The 24,639-nt window shown below is 48.5% G+C and overlaps 1 protein-coding gene across 4 annotated transcripts in view; it reads left to right on the forward strand.

The window, feature by feature from the left end:
• Positions 1-3,390: 3,390 nt before the first annotated feature.
• LOC139229240 (A-kinase anchor protein 2-like) overlaps positions 3,391-24,639 on the forward strand; it is a 121,914-nt gene continuing 100,665 nt past the window's right edge. For all 4 annotated transcript variants that reach the window (XM_070860897.1, XM_070860899.1, XM_070860898.1 and 1 more), the window contains exon 1: positions 3,391-3,578. In XM_070860897.1, the coding sequence (XP_070716998.1) occupies positions 3,522-3,578 (57 nt within the window). In that variant the 5' untranslated portion in view covers positions 3,391-3,521. The remainder of the gene's footprint in view (positions 3,579-24,639) is intronic.

Consider the following 24,639-nt stretch of genomic DNA (forward strand, 5'->3'; position numbering starts at 1 on the left):
GTTCAGGCCACATTGTTCACATGCCAGACACGAGACTCCCAAAGCAAGCACTCTACTCGGAACTCCTTCACAGTAAACGAGCCAAAGGTGGGCAGAGGAAACATTACAAGGACACCTTCAAAGCCTCCCTGATAAAGTGCAACATCCCCACCGACACCTGGGAGCCCCTGGGCAAAGACCGCCCTAAGTGGGGGAAGAGCATCCGGGAGGGTGCTGAGCACCTCGAGTCTCATCGTCGAGAGCATGCAGAAAACAAGTGCAGGCAGCGGAAGGAGCGTGCGGCAAACCAGTCTCACCCTCCCTTACCCTCAACCACTGTCTGTCCCACCTGTGACAGGGACTGTGATTTCCATATTGGACTGTTCAGTCACCTAAGGACTCATTTTTAGAGTGGAAGCAAGTCTTCCTCGATTCCGAGGGACTGCCTATGATTATGATTTATGTGGTTGGTCCAGTGAAGTTTCTGGTCAATGGTGACCCTCAGGATGTTGATGGTGGGGGATTCGGCGATGATAATGCCGTTGAATATCAAGGGGCGGTGGTTAAACTTTCTCCTGTTGGAGATGGTAATTGGCTGACACTTGTGTGGTACGAATGTTACTTGCCACTTATCAACCCAAGCCTGAATGTTGTCCTGGTTTTGCTGCATGTGGGCACGGACTGCTTCATTATCTGAGGAGTTGTGAATGGAACTGAACACTGCAATCATCAGCGAACATCCCCACTTCTGACCTTATGATGGAGGGAAGGTTATTGATGAAGCAGCTGAAGATGGTTGGGCCGAGGACACTGCCCTGAGGAACTCTTGCACTGCTAGTTCTGGAGCACATGTCTTCAGCACGACAGCTGGGATATTGTCGGGGTCCATAGCATTTGCTGTATCCAGTGCGCTCAGCTGTTTCTTGATATCACGTGGAGTGAATCGAATTGGCTGAAGACCGGCTTCTGTGATGGTGGGAACCTCAGGAGAAGGCTGATATGGACCATCCACTCAGCACTTCTGGCTGAAGATGGTTGCAAACGCTTCAGCCTTGTCTTTTGCACTGGCGTGGATGATCCATATCGGCCTCTTCCTGAGGTCCCCACCATCACCGAAGCCAGTCTTCAGCCAATTTGATTCACTCCACGTGATATCAAGAAACAGCTGAGCGCACTGGATACAGCAAATGCTATGGACCCCGGCAATAACTCGCGTGCTGGTCTCCGCCATCATTGAGGATGGGGATATTCATGGAGCCTCCTCCTCCCGTTAGTTGTTTAATGGTCTACCATCATTCATGACTAGATGTGGCAGGACTGCAGAGCTTTGATCTGATCCGTTGATTGTGGGATCACTTAGCTCTGTTTATAGCATATTGCTTCCGCTGTTTAGCATGCATGTAGTCCTGTGTTGCAGCTTCCCCAGGTTGGCACCTTATTTTTAGGTACACCTGGTGCTGCTTCTACACTCCTCATTGAACCAGGGCTGGTCCCCTGACTTGATGGTAATGGTAGAGTGAGGGATATGCCGGGCCATGAGGTTACAGATTGTGGTGGAATACAATTCTGCTGCTGCTGATGGCCCACAGCGCCTCATGGGTGCCCAGTTTTGAGCTGCTAGATCTGTTCTGAATCTGTCTCATTTAGCACGGTGATAGTGCCACACAACATGATGGAGGGTGTCCTCAGTGTGAAGACGGGATTTTGTCTCCACAGTGACTGTGCAGTGGTCACTGCTCCCAATGCTGTCAGGGACAGATGCATCTGCGACAGGTAGATTGGTGAGGACGAGGTCAAGTAGGTTTTTCCCTCGTGTTGGTTCTCTCACCACCTGCCGCAGGCCCAGTCTAGCAGCTATGTCGTTCAGGACTCGGTCAGTTGTGGTGATACCGAGCCACTCTTGGTGATGGACATTGAAATCCCCCACCCAGAGTACATTCTATGTCCTTGCTACCCTCAGTGCTTCTTCCAAGTGGAAGTGAACTGGAGGTGCAATGTTGAGGCGCTGCACCTGTCGAGGTGAACCTGTCCCCCCCGTCACCTTCACTCCAGCCACTGCACTATGAGACACAGTGTCACGGGGAGTGCTGTACCAGCATGACACGCAATGCAGGAGTGTCAGCGAGATCCAGGACCAGGACACCAGTGCACCAATGTGCTGCTGCTCAGTTTTAATACGTAACACATTTTCCGGCAGCACCTCCCAAACCCGCGACCTCTACCGCCTAGAAAGACAAGGGCAGCGGGCGCATGGGAACACCATCACCTCCACATTCCCCTCCTGACTAGGAAATATATCACCGTTCCTTCATCGTCGCTGGGTCACAATCCTGGAACTCCCCCCGTAACAGCACTGTGGGAGCACCTTCACCACACGGACTGCAGCGGTTCAAGAAGGCGGCTCATCACCACCTTCTCAAAGGGCAATTAGGGATGGGCAATAAATGCCGGCCTGGCCAGTGACGCACATATCCCGGAAATGGATTTTATAAATTTGAATCTGCGTCAGCTCGAATGCACTGAGCGAACTCAGCCCTAATCTCCAAACTACATCAACAGAGGGACCAGCACTCTCTGAGCCCGGAGTGTTTACAGAACACAGGCGGTGTTTAACTTTCAGTTTCTTTTCCAGTGAGAGAGCAGGACAGCAATCGGCCGCTGGAGCTGCTCGGTGAGAGGGGAGCACAGACACAGACTGTCATTGGTGGCTCTGTGAGCTGGGACAGCGAGCCATGGTCACCCCCGACCATCCCCCACCCCTCCCCCCGTCCCCAACCCCCGTCCCCAACCCCCGCCCCCACCCCCAGCCCCGCTCCCACCCCCCATCCTCCGCCCCCACCCACAACACCCCATCCCCCCCATTCCCCCACCCTCTCCATCCCCGCCCCAACCTCCCCATTCCCCCGCCCCCATACCCCCAATCCCAACCCCGCCCCCACCCCCCGCCACAACCCCCCCATCCCCCGCCCCCATCACCCCCCACACCCAATCACCGAATCCTCCCTGCCCCCAACACCCTGCTCCCACCACCCACCCTCCCTTCCTCTCTGTGACGTGTCCTGTCTCTGTTGGAAGTAACCACCTATCTCTGACCTTTCCTGCTGTGCGAGCGACTCTATTCCACCTGTTTTTCCATTCCCCACCCAGTATTGGAATGAGTTGATAACTCAACTGAAATATTTCTGGTCGGTTGCACCTGACACATTCTCTTCCAGGGTAATAAGTGACTGAACAAGTTTGGTATCCACATAGTGAAGTGTGGGGGAGGGAGGAGATCACAGCCAGAAACAACGCTGTGAAAAGGAGCATAAACACGTAACCTGATAGGTTGTAAGTTCCTGGGGCACTGGGCGTAACTCCAACCTGTAAAGTGTATCATCCTGTGAACTCTGCAGGCTCAATCAATGGAAACATTCAGAGCTGTAAGACTGGGCACTGTCAGGAGTTCCTCAGCGACTCTCAGAGGGACCTGGAGACTTTGATCAGCAAAGGACTGGAATCCTTTCAGAAGCAAGTGTCAAAAAGAGAACCCAAAGGCAAAGATGTTTAAATACACCCATCCTTGGCAGGCCCTGTGTCAAATAGACCAGAGCAGCAAGGTAAGAATCTAGAGGATAAATAATCCTCTCAGTCTGTGGGCTGAAATCTCCGTTGTGTGGGCTGTTGTTTTCTGATGTGATTGTGAATTTAATAAAAAATATTAAGCCAGCCACATGCATAAGGCTTTCCTGGTGATGTGATACAGACGGATAGAATCTCAGGGCAGGGGGTGAAATACCAAGGGGTACACGTGTCTGAAGGAGGGAGTTGGGAGCGTAAGTTTCTATCGCAACCCCGCACTCTCAGCCTGTGACAAGGCATCATGCAGCATTCTGCCCTTGGCTTTGGCAAAACATACCGTCTAAACAACTTCTCAAATGGAGAGACGATGGGGCTGGATTCTCGTTTGGATTGTGCCTCTGTTAGCACCCCGGGCGGGGGTTAATGAGTCTGGGAATGATTCCTCCCCCAGCCGGCCAGCTACCACCGCCCCGGGGAGGGGGGGATAATGGGTCAGGGAATGATTCCCCCCCTGGCCGGCCAGCTTCCGCCGCCCCACCGGACCGTTTGTTGCTGGTTTTGCGGTGGCGTTGACCAGCTCCGCCCGGAAGTGTCGCGCTGGGCAGCGACGCCCCGGTATTGTCCCGATCTCAGAGTGTGTTCCATGCTGACCCCGTAGCACCGCATTGTGACCCCGCCAGAGAGAGTGGGTGCTCCGCTGTCCCGGCGGCGGGAGGGAAGCAATGACTGCACGTGGTCAGTGTGATTGGGTTTCTTTGTTTTATATTTGCGGTTTATTTTTATTTGGGGTGAGCAAGGTATGGGGAATGGTTTTGTGCTGAGTTTTCCCCCAGGAATGCCTGTCTTAGGGCACTCGGTATCCAGCTCCTTAGCTCGAGTGTCCGAACCAGAGTGATGTGATTAAACATTTAAAAACCATGAAAAATGTTTTGCTGGTTCAGCTCTGATGTACTTCGTAGGTCACAGTTGTCTTGGTTAACCCTTGCCACTGGACCAAGACCTAGCTCTGTCAAGCCCGTGTGGTGGCTGGTGTGCAACGGTCACCCCACGTTAAAAAAATCCACGCACAGGCATCTTCCACCCTTCAACATGTAGTTCGGGATCTGGAATATCAGGTCCTTCATTGGAACGCCTGTGAACTTTTTGGCGTGGAGGCAAGTCATCCTCGATTGGAGGGACTGCCTACGATGATGATGATTAGCTGGGGATCTTCGCTCTCTCCCCTGGCCCAGCGCTCTGGGGAACGCCTCCCTTCGCGCTCCATCCCACTCTCAGGACCCAGCCACCAAATTTATTGGCTGCCGTCACAAACCACTTCCCGGCGCAAAATTTACCGCCCCGCCGTCATTAGCGCCCTGAGAAACCTCCAACCGGAAATGCAGCTCTATGTCAGCCTTACTAAACATACGAGGAGAGACTTTAATTCACGTGGAGCCTTCTGAACTGCCAAAGCACTCTGGACCACTTTTGAAATGTAGTTACTGATGTCACGGTGACAAATGTGGCAGCTAACGTTTGCACAACTCAGACTCTGACTGCCTCAGGACAACTCGAGATAAATTTGTCCTCATCACTGTCACCCATGTCCCAAGAACAAATTTGAAAAATTAAATGAGATAAATGACCCGTCAATCTGTTTTTTTGGAGGTAATATTACTGAGGAAGAAATGGTGACCAGCACACAGGGACAACTCCCTGCTGTTCTTTGATTAACATCTTGGGATCTTTTATGTGCACCTCGATTCTCGATTTAACATGTCATGCAAAGGTCAGCCCCTCCGACAGTGCAGCACTCCCTCAGTACTGCCCCTCCGACAGTGCGGCGCTCCCTCAGTACTGCCCCCTGACAGTGCGGCGCTCCCTCAGTACTGCCCCTCCAACAGTGCAGCACTCTCTCAGTACTGCCCCTCTGACAGTGCGGCACTCCCTCAGTACTGCCCCTCTGACAGTGCGGCACTCCCTCAGTACTGCCCCTCCGACAGTGCGGCACTCCCTCAGTACTGCCCCTCTGATAGTGCAGCACTCCCTCAGTACTGCCACTCCGACAGTGCGGTGCTCCCTCAGTACTGCCCCTCCAACAGTGCGGTGCACCCTCAGTACTGCCCCTCCGACAGTGCGGCGCTCCCTCAGTACTGCCCCTCCGACAGTGCAGCACTCTTTCAGTACTGCCCCTCCGACAGTGCAGCACTCCCTCATTACTGCCCCTCCGACAATGCGGCACTCCCTCAGTACTGCCCCTCCGACAGTGCTGCACTCCCTCAGTACTGCCCCTCCGACAGTGCGGCGTTCCCTCAGTACTGCCCCCTGACAGTGCGGCACTCTCTCAGCACTACACAGGGAGTGAAAGCCTGTATTATGTGCTCAAGTCTCTGGAGTGGGGCTGGAACCATGACCTTCTGACTCTGAGGCGAGAGGGCTATCATCCCAAGCTCTGTCTGGGTAGTTTAATGAGCCTCAGCAAGAGTGAGCGTGTCTTTGAAATCCGAGTTTGTGTACGGGTGATTGTCTGGCCACTGTGGATATAGAACAGATGTACTAAATGCCCAACAGAAGCTCCTGCCAAGTGAGGCTTCTCACTGGGAACACAGGCTGCTAAAACCAGCCCAAATAAACCTCCAAACGTGTACACTCCTCTGAGTGAGCATAGACTTTGTATCGTCGGGAGAGCATTACTTGATCATACAATGCGGGCAAGAGTAGAAAGCAGAATTTATTGATCATAGGTAGTTGCTCTGAGGGCATGAAAGTTCAACCACAGTGTGAGACTGGAGTCACCTGTAGCCCCAGACCGGGGAGTGGAGCATAAACGCCGGTATGGACTGGTTGGTCGGAAAGGCCAGTTTCTGTGCCGTAGATCCGATGTAATCCTGTGAATGCTTTCTTTACACAATGATTTTGTCACCGAATTTGTTCCGCTCTCCCTTTGACTCCGGAGCACCTTGGCCAAGTTATTGGATTGAGTACTGCCAGCACAGCACTTGAGATAAGTGATCCCAGGTGGTGTATACAACAGATTGTGTTTTATTGGGATCAGACGTTGGACTGTATGGGCTGACGATGCCAAGCTGCCAGGCCAGCAGTTTCCGCTCAGTTGCGCTGGTGTTTCTCAGCGCAAATCGCCCGAATTTCAAACGCAAATTCCGACCACGGCAAATCGAGTTTCCGCAATCTATGTGGCTCTTTGTGGGCCCTCGACGAGGCTCTTCCGATGAAGCTGCATTTTATTTCGGCTCAAGGACACCAACAAGCATCTTTTAAAAGCTTTTAAATAGATATTTTTAATTTACTAAGAAACTGATGACTGGACCCCACTATAACTAGCCGATAGTTCTGTGTAGGTTTTTAAAAGTCATTTCCTTATTCAAAAGCGGTTACTGACAGATGGACTCGACACTATGATTAGAAATGTTTATTTTTTTGTGATAAACCCATATTCAGCTGTATTAATAAAACTGCACTAGGTTACCACAATATAGCAGGAATATCTTTTAATGCAAATTGTTGTTTAAAAAAATTACGTTCTAAAGTACTGCCCGATTGCACTGGTTGATACAATCCGAGAATGGTTACCGCACGGAAGGCCATTCGGCCCATCGAGCCCATGCTGGTTCCCAGCCAGTCCCACTCCCCCGCCCTTTCCCCGTAGCCCTGTAAATTGGTCCTTCAGGGACTTATCCAATTCCCTTTTGAAAGCCACGATTGAGTCTGCCTCCACCACCCTCTCAGGCAACGCATTCCAGATCCTAACCACTCGCTGCGTAAAAAAGTTTTCCCTTGTGTTGCCTTTGGTTCTTTTGCCAATCACCTTAAATCTGTGTCCTCTGGTTCTCGACCCTTCCACCAATGGGAACAGTTTCTCTCTATCTACTCTGTCCAGACCCCTCATGATTTTGAACACCTCTATCAAATCTCCTCTCAACCTTCTCTGCTCCAAGGAACCATTCTCGTAAATCTTTTCTGCTCCCTCTCTAAGGCCTTCACATCCTTCCTAAAGTGCGGTGCCCAGAATTGGTGCCGAACCAGTGTTTTATAAAGGTGCATCATAATTTCCATGCTTTTGTACTCTGTGCCTCTATTTATGAAGCCCAGGACCCCGTAAGCCTTTTTAACCGCTTTCTCAACCTGCCCTGCCACCTTCAATGATTTGTGCCCATATACCCCCAGATCTCTCTGTTCATGCACCCCCTTTAGGATTGTACCCTTTAGTTTATATTGCCTCTCCTCATTCTTTCTACCAAAATACATCACTTCACACATTTCTATGTTAAATTTCATCTGTCATATTTCACCAGCCATTCTATGTCTTCCTGAGGTCTATTACTTACTGTTCACTATACTTGCATGTTTTGTGCCATCTGCAAATTGTGAAATTGTACCCTGTATATCCACGTGCAAGTCATTAATATATATCAGGAAAAGCAGTGGTCCCAGTACCGACTCCTGGGGAACACCACTGTATACCTTCCTCCAATCCGAGAAACAACTGTTCACCACTACTCTCTGTTTCCTGTCATTGAGCCAATTCCGTATCCATCTATCACTGTTATTCCATGGGCTTCAACTTTGCTGGCAAGCCGATTATGTGGCACTTTATCAACCGCCTTTTGGGAATCCAGGTACACTACATTACCCTCATCAACCCTCTCTGTTACCTCATCAAAAAACTCGACCAAGTTGGTTAAACATGATTTGCCGTTAACGAACCTGTGCTGGCTTTCCTTAATTAATCAACATCTATCCAAGTGAGTGTTAATTTTGTCTCTGATTACTGTTTCTAATAGCTTCCCCAGCACTGAGGTTAAACTGACTGGTATGTAGTTGCTGGGATAATCTTTACTCCTTTTTTATGCAAATTTTATGTTCGGCGATATGCAAATGCGTTGGAGCAAAATCTTGAGCAATTTTAGCGTCAGCTGTGACTCAGTGGGCAGCACACTCACCTTTGGGTCAGGAGGTTGTGGGTTCAAACCCATTCCAGAGACTGGAGGATAAAAATCTAGGCTGACAGTCCAGTGCAGTGCTGAGAGAGCGCTGCACTGTCGGAGGTGCTGTCTTTTGGGTGAGACATTAAATCGAGACCCCCTCTGCCCTCTCAGGTGGACGTAAAAGATCCCACAGCACTATTTTGAAGAATATCAAGGGAGTTATCCCTGGTGTCCTGGCCAATATTTATCCCTCAATTAACTTCACTAAAACAGATTATCTGATCATTATCGCATTGCTGTTTGTGGGAGCTTGCTGTGCGCAAATTGGCTGCTGTGTTTCCTACATTACAACAGTGACTACATTCCAAAAAAAAACACTTCTTAAATGCAATTTGGTGCCATTTTGGTCACAATTTGGGCCCGGATCGCCAATTGTGTCCAAAGAGGACATTCTAGGGCTGGTCTCCACCATGCTAGCGTTTGATTAGCTGCTAAACCAACTTTGCAGCTCCTTTCCAGCCAAACAGACAAGACATTTTGGGGGCTAGTGAGGTATTATATCGAATTACTTGGTCTGTTGGCATGTCTGTAACAATTCTGAGCTGGCTCTTAAACCAGTATATCATTTTACCAGGGCAGCCCAACAACCAATTGATTGACAGATACAAGTGGGTTTCTCAGTGTAATTTCATAATAAAGCCGGCCTCAAGCATGGGACCTTCCAGTTTCCTTTGGAACTCCAGATTGCTGTGACACATGCACAATTTGGGGACATAGAAAGCTGGCAGATACTGGTACGCTGAGGGCCAGTGAGGTAACAACACGTTACAGTATCAGCTCTTTTACTGTAGGTGAGGTCAACACGTATCTCTGACTCAGTCTATTGGAATGGAGACAGGAATGTGACCAAACTCACTCACAGTAATCGGCTCAACATGACATAGCCACATTGCTGACAGTAGACAGGAGTTTTATGGAGTCTATTCCAGGAGTCCAGGCTTGTTCTTCGTCAGTCACACTACAGACCCTCGAAGCCCATGTTGCCATGGAACACCTCAAATTCCTGCCCACCGATCCCCTCCACCGCTGATCCCACCTGACCTTCTGGGGTCAGTGGGCATGTCAATCATATCTCCAGTGCCCACCTGTCCATGAAGTGGTTGCCCAGGCTGCCCTACCACCCCCATCCCTTCGCCAGTTCAGAGTGGTATAGACATGCTGACACATCAGGGAGGGGGAGGAGTATCTGGAGAGTCCATTCCAGAACACAGGCACACCACATAGTACGCTGAGGGGCCAGGGTAGGTAACAACATTGAGTTGTACAGATTGAGGAAGAAGAGAGTGTGACAGACAGCCAGCAGGATATGGGGGATCGAGTGGCGGGACCATAGAGTCTGATTCTAGCAAGCAGGTACGATGTGTTTGCTGCCTGTGGGGATAGGAGCAGGGTTTCAGGGAGAATGGCCAGAATCCTCACCAAGGCAGCGTGGAGTAGGAGGCAGTTCAAGAGGGAGGGGAGGAGAAGCAGAGTAGATAGGTTATAGTTATCGGGAATGTGGTCATTAGGAGGATTGAAGGTATCCTCTGTGGTCACGGTTGAGAGTTTGGGAGAGTGTGTTGTCTACCAGGATGAGGGATATCTCAAATCAGCTGGTGAGGGAGTCGCTGGATCTTGAAACGGAATTAAAAAGCAGGACCTCGAGGGGAGTCATCGCCAGATTATTACCCGGGCCAATTGCTGATTGGCAGAGGGACAAACTGATCAGGAAAGGGAATGTGTGACTGAAAGACTGGTGTGGGGAAAGTTGGGCTCCATTTCATGGCACAAGTACGGGGATGGGAGGGGCTGCACTGGATAGGGCTGGGATAAGATCATAACTAAAAGGATAATAAAACTGTAAATAGAATGTTAAACCAATAAATGGGCAGAAAATTAATGTAATAATAACCTAAAGATATAAAAAGGGGGTATAAGGGCAAAGGTCAGACCACAAAGCAGATAAAGATAATATAAATACTAGCTTCAGAACAGAACAGATTAAAAGGAAGTAATAATAAAATACCTGTTAAAAATAAATCAGGAGTGATAAGAAGTAAAATCAATTAAATTGCCTGTACAACAATGCGGAAAGCTTCAGCAACCAATCGGGCGATAGGTCACAAAGTGAGCATAACATGAGGGTGTGTAGGCAGGGTGGCTCAGAGTTCCGTACACCAATGCACATAGCATGAGAAATAAAAGAAGTGTGAGTTGTAAGCACACATTTGTCCTAAAGGGTATGACGTAGTAGCTGTTAGAGAGCTGGCTGCAATGCTGGGCAGGATTGGGACATGCAAATTCCAGAGTCTTTGCAAAGGACAGGGAGATTGGGAAAGGATCAGTAGCTATATTGATCAAAGACATAATTACAGCAGTGGTAAAAAGGGATTTCTGTAAGGAGGAACAGGCAGTGGAAACTGTAAAAGAAAGAAAGACTTGCATTTATATAGCCCCTTTCATGGCCGCAGAACGTCCCAAAGGCTTTACAGCCAATGAAGCACTGTTGAAGTGTTGAACTGTTGTAATGCAGGAATGGGTAGAACGGAGGAACAGTAAGGGATGCGAGTGTCTGCTGGCAGTTGTCTACAGACCTCCTGATTTTAATTTTCACAAACGCGGAGAAGCATAATAGTGCACATAAAGACAATTAATTTCTAGAATATATTTAGACAGCTTTCTAGAACAGGTTTTACAATTGACCAGGGATAAGGGCCATATTGGATTTAGTGATGAGTACCAAGCTAAAATTAACGGTCATACAGTAAGGGAGCATCTTGCAAATAGTGACTGTGTATGATTGAATTTGGCATCAGATTTGAGAGGGAGAGTGACAAACCAAGCTTTTAAATTTAAGTCAATATAACCTTCGAAGGGAATGAGAAGTGAATTGACCACTGTAACCTGAGCTGGGTTATTAATGGCCAAACCCACGGACAAACCGTGGGGACTATTCCAAGAAGTTTTTGGGACAATAGGTAATCAGTACATATCCCTGAAAGACAAAGGCTGCACGTATACAGTTAAACACCCATGGTCAACAAAGGAGGCAGGGGACAGTATCAAGCTAAAAGAAAAAGCTACACAATGCAAGGAAAAGTGGAAATCCAACAGGCTGGGACAGCTATAAAAAGCATCAAAAGGGTATGAAAAACATAATGAGAGGTGGAAAAGGAGAACTTGCAAGGAACAGCTTTAGGAAGCCACATACTGCTTGGAAAGCAAAAGTGTAACTGGGGCAGAGGGACAAACGGGTACAGGGGTACAGATACACAAATCACTAAAAGGAGCAACAGGTTAATAAGGCCATTAAAAAGCATACAAAGCACTCGGGTTCATTTCCAGAGTAGTTATAAACCACTACAAACTGCGTTCCCTAACCACTGACTCCATCCCTCTCCTTAGCATCTGTCTGAGGCTGAACCACACTGTTCATATTTGACCCTGAAGCGAGCTTCTGGCTACATAGGGCCAGCATAACTAAAACCACCTCTTTCCACCTCCGTAACATTGCCCACCTCTGCCCCTGCCTCAGCTCTTCTGCTGCTGAAACCCTCATCCATAACTTTGTTACCTCCAGACTTGACTACTCCAACGCACTCCTGGCCGGCCTCCCACATTCTACCCTACGTAAACTTGAGGCGATCCAAAACTCGGCAGCCCATGTCCTAACTCGCACCATGTCAAGATCATCCATCACCCCTGTGCTCGCTGACCTACATTAGCTAATGGTTAAACAACGACTCGATTTCAAAATTCTCATCCTCATTTACAAATCCCTCCATGGCCTCGCCCCTCCCTATTTCTGTAATCTCCTCCAACCCCACAAACCCCCTCCGAGATGTCTGTGCTCCTCAAATTCTGCCCTCCTGACCATCCCTGATTATAATCTCTCAACCATCGGTGGCCGTGCCTTCAGCTGCCTGGGCCCCAAGCTCTGGAACTCCCTCCCTAAACCTCTCCGCCTCTCTATCTCTCTTTCCTCCTTTAAGACGCCCCTTAAAACCGACCTCTTTAACCAAGCTTTTGGTCACCTGCCGTAAGTTCTTCTTATGTGGCTGGGTGTCAAATTTATCTGTTTGTCTGTAACACTCCTATGAAGCGCCTTGGGACATTTTACTACGTTAAAGGCGCTATATAAATACAAGTTGTTATGTTAAACTTGTCTAGAATCTTGGTTACAGCACACTTGGAGTACTGTGAACTCTGGTCTCCATATCATGAAAAGAATATCGAGGCACTGGAGAAGGTGAAATAAAAGAATGATGAGAACGATACAGTTATAACTATCGGGAAAGATTGAACAGGCGGGGCTCTTATCTCTCAAAAAAGGAAGACTCAGGGGTGGCCTGATAGAGATTTTTAAGATTATAAAAGGGTTTGATAGGGTAGAGAAAGTGTGGGGAAGTCCAGAACTAGGGGCCATAAATATAAGATAGTCACTAATAATACTGAATTCAGGAGAAACTTCTTTACCCAGAGAGTGGTGAGAATGTGGAACTCGCTGCCACAGGGAGTGTTCGATAGGGAATAGTATCGATGCATTTAAGGGGAAGCTGGATAAACACATGAGGGAAAAAGGAATAGAAGGATATGGTGATGGGGTGAGATGGAGAGGGGTGGGAGGGGGCTGGTGTGGAGCATGAACACCGGCGTGGACCTGTTGGGCCCAATGGCCTGTTTCTGTGCTGTAAATACTGTGTATTTCCAGAAACATGAGTGAGCACTTGGACACATATCAACTGGTGACAGTCAGCGTGGATTTGTGCTGGATAGGTCATTGACATGTTGGATAGGGGAGTGCCTATAGATATTGTCTATAGGTACTTCCAGAAAGCATTTGATAACATTTCAGACAAATTGAGAGCGTGTGGAATTGGGGGTAACCTTGTGACATGGGTCAGTAATTGGTTGGGAGGTTGGAGACAGAGAGGGGAGACCAAAGGGGATATGGTATGATTGGTGTGACCACTGGTGCTCCCCAGGGATCTGGACTGGGGCCTCAGCTTTTCACCATCGCTATCAATGACCTGGATGAAGCAATAGGGAGTTGCTTATCCAAGTTTGCAGATGACACTAAGTTAGGAGACACAGTAAGTTGTGTAGCTGGGAGCAGGAAGTTACCGAGGGACAAAGACCGACTGAGTGAGTGGCAAACCTGTGGCAGATGGAGTTCGACATGGAGAAGTGTGAGGTCATCCACTTTGGATCCAAGGAGGTCCAATTGGAATATTTTCTTAATGGCAAGAGACTAGGAACTGTGGAGGAGTAAAGGGACGAGATGTCCATATACACATCACTAAACGCTAGTGGACAGATGCAACAAGTAAAGGCAAAGGACGATGGAATGCTGGCCTTTGTCTCGGGAGCTGGGTTTCAGAGAGGAGCAAGTGATGCTTCAGCTCTATCGAGCCTTGGTCAGACCCCATCCGGGGTCCCTGGCGCCCCGGATATACTGGGGTGGAGGGGGTGCAGTAGATTCATCACAATCATCATCATAGGCAGTCCCTCGGAATCGAGGAAGACTTGCTTCCACTCTAAAAGTGAGTTCTCAGGTGACTGAACAGTCCAATATGGGAATTACAGTCTCTGTCACAGGTGGGACAGACAGTGGTTGAGGGTAAGGGTGGGTGGGGAGTCTGGTTTACCGCACGCTCCTTCCGCTGTCTGCATTTGTTTTCTGCATGCTCTCTGTCATGTATCTTACATTATTATATATAACTGTATCCGAACATGCTATACATGACTGTAATAAGATATGACCTGTAACCACCAGCGTACCTTAGCACCAGGAATGCACTTGCAAGAGACACTGGATACCTGTCCCAGACAGGTATATAAGGACAGGTCTCAGGCAAGTGCAGCATTCCATAGCTGTGAAATAAAGGTGCAGGTCCAGAGTGACCTTGACTTCACTACATGCCTCATGTGAATCTGTACTGAGGGGACAGGACTTTACAGTGGCGACAAGTTCCGGAATACAGAATCCACAGAATGGCGAACAACGGATCAGATGAAAAGTACAATGCGGGAGACAATTGGGAGGACTTTATAGAAAGGCTTCAGTGAAGCTTTGTAACCAAAGACTGGTTAGGCGATGATAAGGCAGACAAGAGAAGAGCCCATCTCTTGACCAGCTGTGGCTCGAAAACATACGCTTTAATGAAGGGTCTGTTGGCACCAGAGAAACCAGCAAGCAAGTCGTTTGAAGAATTGAGCACACTGGTAAGAGATCACCTGAAGCCAGTGAGCAGCCTACACATGGCCAGACACAGGTTCGACAACTACAGACGCTGTGTGGGCCAGAGCATACCCGACTTTGTGGCGGAACTTCGGAGGTTAGAACATAAGAACATAAGAACATAAGAATTAGGAACAGGAGTAGGCCATCTAGCCCCTTGAGCCTGCTCCGCCATTCAACAAGATCATGGCTGATCTGGCTGTGGACTCAGCTCCACTTACCCGCCCGCTCCCCATAACCCTTAATTCCCGAAATTAGTTAAAAATCTATCTATCTGTGACTTGAATGCATTCAATGAGCTAGCCTCAACTGCTTCCTTAGGCAGAGAATTCCACAGATTCACAACCCTCTGGGAGAAGAAATTCCTTCTCAACTCGGTTTTAAATTGGCTGCCCCATATTTTGAGGCTGTGCCCCCTAGTTCTAGTCTCCCCGACCAGTGGAAACAACCTCTCTGCCTTTATCTTGTCTATCCCTTTCATTATTTTAAATGTTTCTATAAGATCACCCCTCATCCTTCTGAACTCCAACGAGTAAAGACCCAGTCTACTCAATCTATCATCATAAGGTAACCCCCTCATCTCCGGAATCAGCCTAGTGAATCATCTCTGTACCTCCTCCAAAGCCAGTATATCCTTCCTTAAGTAAAGCGACCAAAACTGCACGCAGTACTCCAGGTGCGGCCTCACCAATGCCCTGTACAGTTGCAGCAGGACCTCCCTGCTTTTGTACTCCATCCCTCTCGCAATGAAGGCCAACATTCCATTCGCCTTCCTGATTACCTGCTGTACCTGCAAACTAACTTTTTGGGATTCATGCACAAGGACCCCCAGGTCCCTCTGCACCGCAGCATGTTGTAATTTCATCCCATTCAAATAGTATTCCCTTTTTTTGTTTTTTTTCACAAGGTGGATGACCTCACACTTTCCGACATTGTATTCCATCTGCCAAACCTTAGCCCATTCGCTTAACCTATCTAAATCTCTTTGCAGCCTCTCTGTGTCCTCTACACAACCCACTTTCCCACTAATCTTTGTGTCATCTGCAAATTTTGTTGCACTACATTCTGTCCCCTTTTCCAGGTCATCTATGTATATTGTAAACAGTTGTGGTCCCAGCACCGATCCCTGTGGCACACCACTAACCACCGATTTCCAACCCGAAAAGGACCCATTTATCCCGACTCTCTGCTTTCTGTTAGCCAGCCAATTCTCTGTCCATGCTAATACATTTCCTCCGACTCCACGTACCTTTATCTTCTGCAGTAACCTTTTGTGTGGCACCTTATCGAATGCCTTTTGAAAATCTAAATACACCACATCCATCGGTACACCTCTATCCACCATGCTCGTTATATCCTCAAAGAATTCCAGTAAATTAGTTAAACATGATTTCCCCTTCATGAATCCATGCTGCGTCTGCTTGATTGCACTATTCCTATCTAGATGTCCCGCTATTTCTTCCTTAATGATAGTTTCAAGCATTTTCCCCACTACAGATGTGAAACTAACCGGCCTATAGTTACCTGCCTTTTGTCTGCCCCCTTTTTGAAACAGAGGCGTTACATTAGCTGTTTTCCAATCCGCTGGTACCTCCCCAGAGTCCAGAGAATTTTGGTAGATTATAACGAATGCATCTGCTATAACTTCCTCCATCTCTTTTAATACCCTGGGATTCATTTCATCAGGACCAGGGGACTTGTCTACCTTGAATCCCATTAGCCTATCCAGCACTACCCTGCTAGTGATAGTGATTGTCTCCAGGTCCTCCCTTCCCACATTCCTGTGACCAGCAATTTCTGGCATGGTTTCTGTGCCTTCCACTGTGAAGACCAAAGCAAAATAATTGTTTAAGGTCTCAGCCATTTCCACATTTCCCATTATTAAATCCCCCTTCTCATCTTCTAAGGGACCAACATTTACTTTAGTCACTCTTTTCCGTTTTATATGTCTGTAAAAGCTTTTACTATCCATTTTTATGTTTTACGCAAGTTTACCTTCGTAATCTATCTTTCCTTTCTTTATTGCTTTCTTAGTCATTCTTTGCTGTCGTTTAAAATGTTCCCAATCTTCTATTTTCCCACTAACATTGGTCACCTTTTACGCATTGGTTTTTAATTTGATACTCTCCTTAATTTCCCTGGTTATCCATGGCTGGTTATCCCTTCTCTTACCACCCTTCTTTTTCATTGGAATATATTTTTGTTGAGCACTATGAAAGAGCTCCTATAAAGTCCTCCACTGTTCCTCAATTTTGCCACCGTTTAGTCTGTGTTTCCAGTCTACTTTAGCCAACTCTGCCCTCATCCCACTGTAATCCCCTTTGTTTAAGCATAGTATGCTCGTTTGAGACACTACTTCCTCACCCTCAATCTGTATTACAAATTCAACCATACTGTGATCACTCATTCCGAGAGGATCTTTTACTCGGAGATCATTTATTATTCCTGTCTCATTACACAGCACCAGATCTAAGATAGCTTTCTCCCTTGTAGGTTCTGTAACATACTGTTCTAAGAAACAATCCCTTATGCATTCTATGAATTCCTCCTCCAGGCTACCCCGTGCAATTTGATTTGACCAATCGATATGTAGGTTAAAATCCCCCATGATTACTGCCGTTCCTTTTTCACATGCCTTCATTATTTCCTTGATTATTGTCCGCCCCACCGTGAAGTTATTATTTGGGGGCCTATAAACTATGCCCACCAGTGACTTTTTCCCCTTACTATCTCTAATCTCCACCCACAATGATTCAACATTTTGTTCATTAGAGCCAATATCGTCTCTCACAACTGCCCTGATATCATCCTTTATTAACAGAGCTACCCCACCTCCTTTCCCTTCTTGTCTATCTTTCAGAATCGTCAGATACCCCTGTATGTTTAATTCCCAGTCTTGGCCACCCTGCAACCACGTTTCTGTAATGGCCACCAAATCATACCCATTTGTAATGATTTGTGCCGTCAACTCATTTACTTTATCTCTCTTGAGCTTCTCTCACTTTGTAGTTGATTGCTCACATTGTGGGTTGAAGAGGTGTGAACGGCCGTTCCTGTGGCCCTTGATGGCTTCTGCCTGCTGTCGAGAGCCTGTTGGCTAGTTTATGTGAGTTCTCCGATGAACTGAGGAGAGAAATGCTGAGAGACTTTTTCATTGAAGGAATAGGCCACGCAGACATATTCCGAAAGCGCAGAGAGACCAAGAACCTGACCTTAGAGGCAGCAGCACTGGTTTCACAGACATTCTTGGTCGGGGAAGAAGAAACGAGGTTGATTTACAATGCAGGTACGACAACTAATGAAATATCGGAACAAGAAGTTCACAGCACTAAACAAGCTGCTACCCCCACACACAGACAAAACCGGGAGGACAGGATCTCGACAGCAGGCAGAAGCCATCAAGGGCCACAGGAACGGCCGTTCACACCTCATCAACCCACAATGCGAGCAATCAACTACAAACTGAGAGAAGCTCAAGAGAGATCAACCAGATGCAGCTCATTATTTGGGAACACTTTGAACAATGGAACAGGTCTGTGCTGGAGTGTGGGTGGGCACTCGCCAAGGGAATGTCGATTTCAGCAAGCTGTTTGCAGAAATTGTGAAAATACAGGGCATTTGGCCCGCGTGTGCACAAAAACGGCAGCTCGACTGGTATACGAATCGGATGGGTCGGAAAGCGGACCAGAAGATGGTGGGGACAGTACCCGGGACACCGATGTACAGCGGGTCAACACGATCAATGGCCGCTGCTCCTACAACAGGACGCCTCCTATAATGATGAGGGTCCTACTCAACGGGATATCTGTCAACATGGAGCTGGATAGGGGAGCGAGTCAATCTCTCATGGGCGCTCAACAATTTGAACAGCTGTGGCCGCATAAAAGAGACAGACCAAAACTCACAAGGGTCGACACCAAACTAAGGACCTATACCAGAGAAATCGTACCAGTCCTTGGCAGCGCCATGCTCTCTGTCACACACAAAGGGACAATGAACCGACTTCCCCTGTGGATTGTCCCCGGAAACCCCCCAGCACTGCTGGGGAGAAGCTGGCTGGCAAAACTAAACTGGAAATGGGATGATGTCCATGCCATGTCATTAGAGGAACGGACCTCCTGCTCAACAGTTATAAAGCGATTTGAACATCTCTTTCAGCCAGGTGTGGGCACTTTCAAAGGGGCCAAATTCAAAATCTACATCACACAGGATGCTAGACCGGTCCATCACAAGGCCAGAGCTGTACCCTATGTGATGAGGGAAAAGATTGATCACGAATTTACACAGGCTTCTGTGGGAAGGCATTATAACACCTGTGGAATTTAGCGATTGGGCAAGTCCCATCATCCCACTCATGAAGCCTGATGGATCTGTACGAATCTGTGGGGACTACAAATTTACCATAAACAGAGTCTCCCTACAGGACCAGTACCCGCTGCCCAGAGCGGAGGACTTATTTGCCACATTGGCTGGAGGTAAACTTTTCTCAAAATTAGACCTCGCATCTGCATATATGACGCAAGAATTGACCGAGGAATCCAAGCTACTCACCACCATCAACACACATCGAGGCCTTTTCATGTACAATCGATGCCCATTCGGCATCAGGTCGGCAGCTGCCATATTCCAGCGCAACATGGAGAGTCTGCTCAAGTCCATCCCGGGGACGGTTGTATTTCAAGACGACATACTTATCACGAACAGGGACACCGACTCCCATCTCCGTAATTTGGAGGGAGTACTAAAGTGGTTGGATCGGGTAGGCCTACGAGTCAAGAAATCCAAGTGCCTGTTTCTCGCACCCGAGGTTGAATTTTTGGGCAGAAGGATTGCCGCTGATGGAATCCGCCCAACAGAGTCCAAAACAGAAGCAATTCGCCTGGCACCCAGGCCCCAGGAATGTCTCAGAACTGCGCGCCTTTCTTGGGCTACTCAATTACTTTGGGAACTTTATGTAGAACTTCAGCACACTGCTGGAGCCTCTCCACGTGCTACTCAGGAAGGGGTGCGATTAGTTTTGCGGGGACGCCCAGGAACGCGCCTTCAATAAGGCATGCAACCTTCTGTGTTCCAACAGTGTTTTGACTTTCTTTGATCCAGGTAAAAAGCTAGTTCTCACATGCGATGCATCAGCGTATGGGATCGGGTGTGTTTTGCAACATGTCAATAGTGCGGGTAAATTACAACCCATAGCTTATGCCTCCAGGTCACTTTCGTGGGCGGAGCGCGGGTACGGAATGGTAGAGAAGGAGGCGCTCGCGTGCGTGTACGGTGTCAAAAAGTTGCACCAATACCTTTTCGGGGCCAAGTTTGCGTTAGAAACCGACCACAAGCCCCTCACGTCCCTCCTATCCAAGAGCAAGGCAATAAACGCCAACGCCTCGGCGCGAATTCAATGGAGGGCACTCATGCTGGCGTCCTACGACTATACCATAAGGCACAGACCAGGCACAGACAACTGTGCTGACGTGCTCAGTAGGCTACCACTGGTGACCACGGAAGGGTCTGACAAACAGGACTGTGAGATAGTCATGGCAATCAAGGCCTTTGAGTCCACAGGTTCGCCCATGACGGCTCGCCAAATCAGAGCCTGGATGGCCAGCGACCCCACATTATCCTTAGTCAAAAGATGTGTCCTAACCGGTGACTGGGCAGAGGCTCGCGATGCCTGCCCCGAGGAATTAAAACCCTTTCACAGGCGCATGCATGAGCTATCACTACAAGCAGACTGCTTGATGAGGGGCAGCCGAGTAGTCATGCCTCTGCGAGGCAGAAAGGCATTTGTCCGGGAGCTCCACCACGAGCACCCGGGGATCGTTCTCATGAAGGCCATAGCCAGATCCCACGTCTGGTGGCCTAGTATTGACGCGGACTTGGAGTTCTGCGTCCGAAGGTGCACCATTTGTGCCCAACTCAGCAATGCCCCCAGGGAAGGTCCACTGAGCCCCTGGCCCTGGCCTACCAAACCGTGGTCGCGGGTGCATATAGACTATGCGGGCCCATACAGGGGCAAAATGTTCCTCGTAGTTGTAGATGCATTTTCAAAGTGGATTGAATGCACTATTTTAAACTCGAGCACAACCTCCACCACTGTGGAGAGCCTCGCAACCATGTTTGCAACGCACAGAATCCCTGACATATTGATCAGTGACAATGGTCCGTGCTTCACCAGCACAGAATTCCAAGACTTTACAATTGACCACGGCATAAATCACGTCAAGATGGCACCGTTCAAGCTGGCCTCCAATGGCCAGGTGGAGAGAGCAGTGCAAATCATTAAACAAGGCATGCTTAAAATCCAAGGTCCCACACTGCAGGGTCGCCTGTCGCGACTACTGCTGGCATACAGATCTCGTCCGCACTCATTGACTGGGATCCCCTCCGCGCAACTGTTGATGAAAAGGACTTTAAAAACAAGGCTCTCATTAATCCTCCCAGACATGCACGAAATCGTTGAGGCAAAGCGCCGTAAGCTGACTGAGTACCATGACAGAAATTCGAGAGGGAGATGGAATGAGATAGGGGACAAAGTGTTTGTACTAAACTATGGAGGGGTCCCAAATGGCTTGCAGGGACAGTAACAGGCAAGGAAGGAAGCAGGCTACTGGTAGTACAAATGGACAATGGCAAAACCTGCCGGAGGCATGTAGACCAAGTCAAAAGCAGATTTACCAACAACACTGCGGACCCAGAGGCAGACTATAATGTGGAACTCGCACCACACCTGGTGGACAGACAGAGGGAACAACCTGAGGAAAGGGCAATCCCAACAGACAGCCTAGGGGAGTCAACAACAATCACACCAATTGAAACAGACAGCCCAGGCGAGATACCAGCAACCACACCCAAAGAAAAACAGACACCAAGGCAAACAACTGAACTACAACTCAAACTCTCCACGCGAGAGCGTAGACCACCTGAGAGACTGAACCTTTTAAGACAATAAGACCTTGGGGGAGGGTGATGTCATGTATCTTACATTATTATATATAACTGTATCCTAACATGCTATATATGACTGTAATAAGATATGACCTGTAACCACCAGCATACCTTACCACCAGGGGTGCACTTGCAAGAGACAGGTAAATAAGGACAGGTCTCAGGCAAGTGCAGCATTCCAGAGCTGTGAAATAAAGGTGCAGGTCCAGAGTGACCTTGACTTCACTACATGCCTCGTGTGAATCTGTACTGAGGGGACAGGACTTTACACTCTCTGCGATGAGACTCGAGGTGCTCAGCGCCCTCCCGGATGCTCTTCCTCCACTTAGGGTGGTCTTTGGCCAGGGACTCCCAGGTGTCGGTAGGGATGTTGCATTTTATCAAGGAGGCTTTGAGGGTGTACTTGAAATGTTTTCTCTGCCCACCTTGTGCTCGCTTGCCGTGTAGGAGTTCCGAGTAGAGCGCTTGCTTTGGGAGTCTCGTGTCAGGCATGTGAACAATGTGGCCTGCCCAGCGGAGCTGATCAAGTGTGGTCAGTGCTTCGATCCTGGGGATGTTGGCCTGGTCGAGAACGTTGGTGCGTCTATCCTCCCAGGGGATTTGTAGGATATTGCGGAGACATTGTTGGAGGTATTTCTCCAGCGATTTAAGCTGTCTACTGTACATGGTCCACTCTGAGCCATACAGGGGGGCGGATATCACTGCAGCCCTGTAGACCATAAGCTTGGTGCCAGTTTTGAAGATCTGGTCTTCGAACACTCTCTTCCTCAGGTGGCCGAAGGCTGCCCTGGTGCACTGGAGGCAGTTTTGGACCTCGTCATCGATGTCTGCCCTAGCTGATAATAGGCTCCTGAGGTCACGCCGTGGATTTTGACAATCGGGGGCCAGTGCTGTGAGACGGGATCATAGAAACATAGAAACATAGAAAATAGGTGCAGGAGTAGGCCATTCGGCCCTTCTAGCCTGCACCGCCATTCAATGAGTTCATGGCTGAACATTCAACTTCAGTACCCCATTCCTGCTTTCTTGCCATACCCCTTGATCCCCCTAGTAGTAAGGACTTCATCTAACTCCTTTTTGAATATATTTAGTGAATTGGCCTCAACAACTTTCTGTGGTAGAGAATTCCACAGGTTCACCACTCTCTGGGTGAAGAAATTCCTCCGCATCTCGGTCCTAAATGGCTTCCCCCTTATCCTTAGACTGTGTCCCCTGGTTCTGGACTTCCCCAACATTGGGAACATTCTTCCTGCATCTAACCTGTCTAACCCCGTCAGAATTTTAAACGTTTCTATGAGGTCCCCTCTCATTCTTCTGAACTCCAGTGAATACAAGCCCAGTTGATCCAGTCTTTCTTGATAGGTCAGTCCCGCCATCCCGGGAATCAGTCTGGTGAACCTTCGCTGCACTCCCTCAATAGCAAGAATGTCCTTCCTCAGGTTAGGAGACCAAAACTGTACACAATACTCCAGGTGTGGCCTCACCAAGGCCCTGTACAATTGTAGCAACACCTCCCTTCCCTTGTACTCAAATCCCCTCGCTATGAAGGCCAACATGCCATTTGCTTTCTTAACCACCTGCTGTACCTGCATGCCAACTTTCAATGACTGATGTACCATGACACCCAGGGCTCTTTGCACCTGCCCTTTTCCTAATCTGTCACCATTCAGGTAATAGTCTGTCTCTCTGTTTTTACCACCAAAGTGGATAACCTCACATTTATCCACATTATACTTCATCTGCCATGCATTTGCCCACTCACCTAACCTATACAAGTCGCTCTGCAGCCTCATAGAATCCTCCTTGCAGCTCACACTGCCACCCAACTTAGTGTCATCTGCAAATTTGGAGATACTACATTTAATCCCCTCGTCCAAATCATTAATGTACAGTGTAAACAGCTGGGGCCCCAGCACAGAACCTTGCGGTACCCCACTAGTCACTGCCTGCCATTCTGAAAAGTCCAGGTTGGTGGAAGACCTTTGTCTTACGGATGTTTAGTGTAAGGCCCATGCTTTCGTATGCCTCGGTGAAGGTGTTGACGATGGCTTGGAGATCAGCCTCTGAATGTGCGCAGACACAGGCGTTGTTCGTGTACTGTAGCTCGATGACAGAGGATGGGACAGTCTTGGATCTCGCCTGGAGGCGACGCAGGTTGAACAGGTTCCCACTAGTTCTATAGTTTAGTTCTACTCCAGCGGGGAGCTTGTTGAGTGTGAGATGGAGCATTGCAGCGAGTAAGATCGAGAAAAGGGTTGGCGCGATGACGCACTGCTTGACTCTGGTCTGGACATGGATTGGGTCTGTGGTGGATCCGTTGGTCAGGATCACGGCCTGCACGTCATCGTGGAGCAGGCGGAGGATGGTGACAAACTTTTGGGGGCAGCCGAAACGGAGGAGGATGCTCCATAGTCCCTCGCGGTTAACAGTGTCAAAGGCATTTGTGAGGTCAAAGAAGGCCATGTACATCAGAATCATACTGGGGCTAAAAGGGTTACATTATAAGGGCAGGTTGTAGAAATTTGCTTGTATTCCCTTTATTATAGAAGGATGAGGGGTGATCTCATTGAGGCATTTAAAATGTTAAAGATATTAGATAGGGTCGATAGAGAGAAGCAATTTCCTGTAGGGGGAATACAGACCAAGGGGGCATAACCTTAAATGTAGAGCAAGGTTATTCAGGGTGATGTCTTTGCACAAATGGTCATGGAAATCTGGAACTCCCTCCCCCAGAAGGCTGTGGGTGCCAGGTCAATGGATATCTTCCAGACTGAGATCGATAGATTGTTGTTGGGTATGGATGATAAAAGATATGGAGCAAAAGTTGAGGTCCAGATCAGCCCCGATCTGATTGAATGGTGCACCAGGTTGAAGGGGTTGAATGGCCTCCTCCTGTTCCTATGTTCCTAAAATCCCCAGTCTGTTCTCTCAGAGTCCAAGCAAGGGGGCCAA

Source organism: Pristiophorus japonicus, chromosome 18, assembly GCF_044704955.1.
Source record: "Pristiophorus japonicus isolate sPriJap1 chromosome 18, sPriJap1.hap1, whole genome shotgun sequence".
Lineage (NCBI taxonomy): Eukaryota > Metazoa > Chordata > Chondrichthyes > Pristiophoridae > Pristiophorus > Pristiophorus japonicus.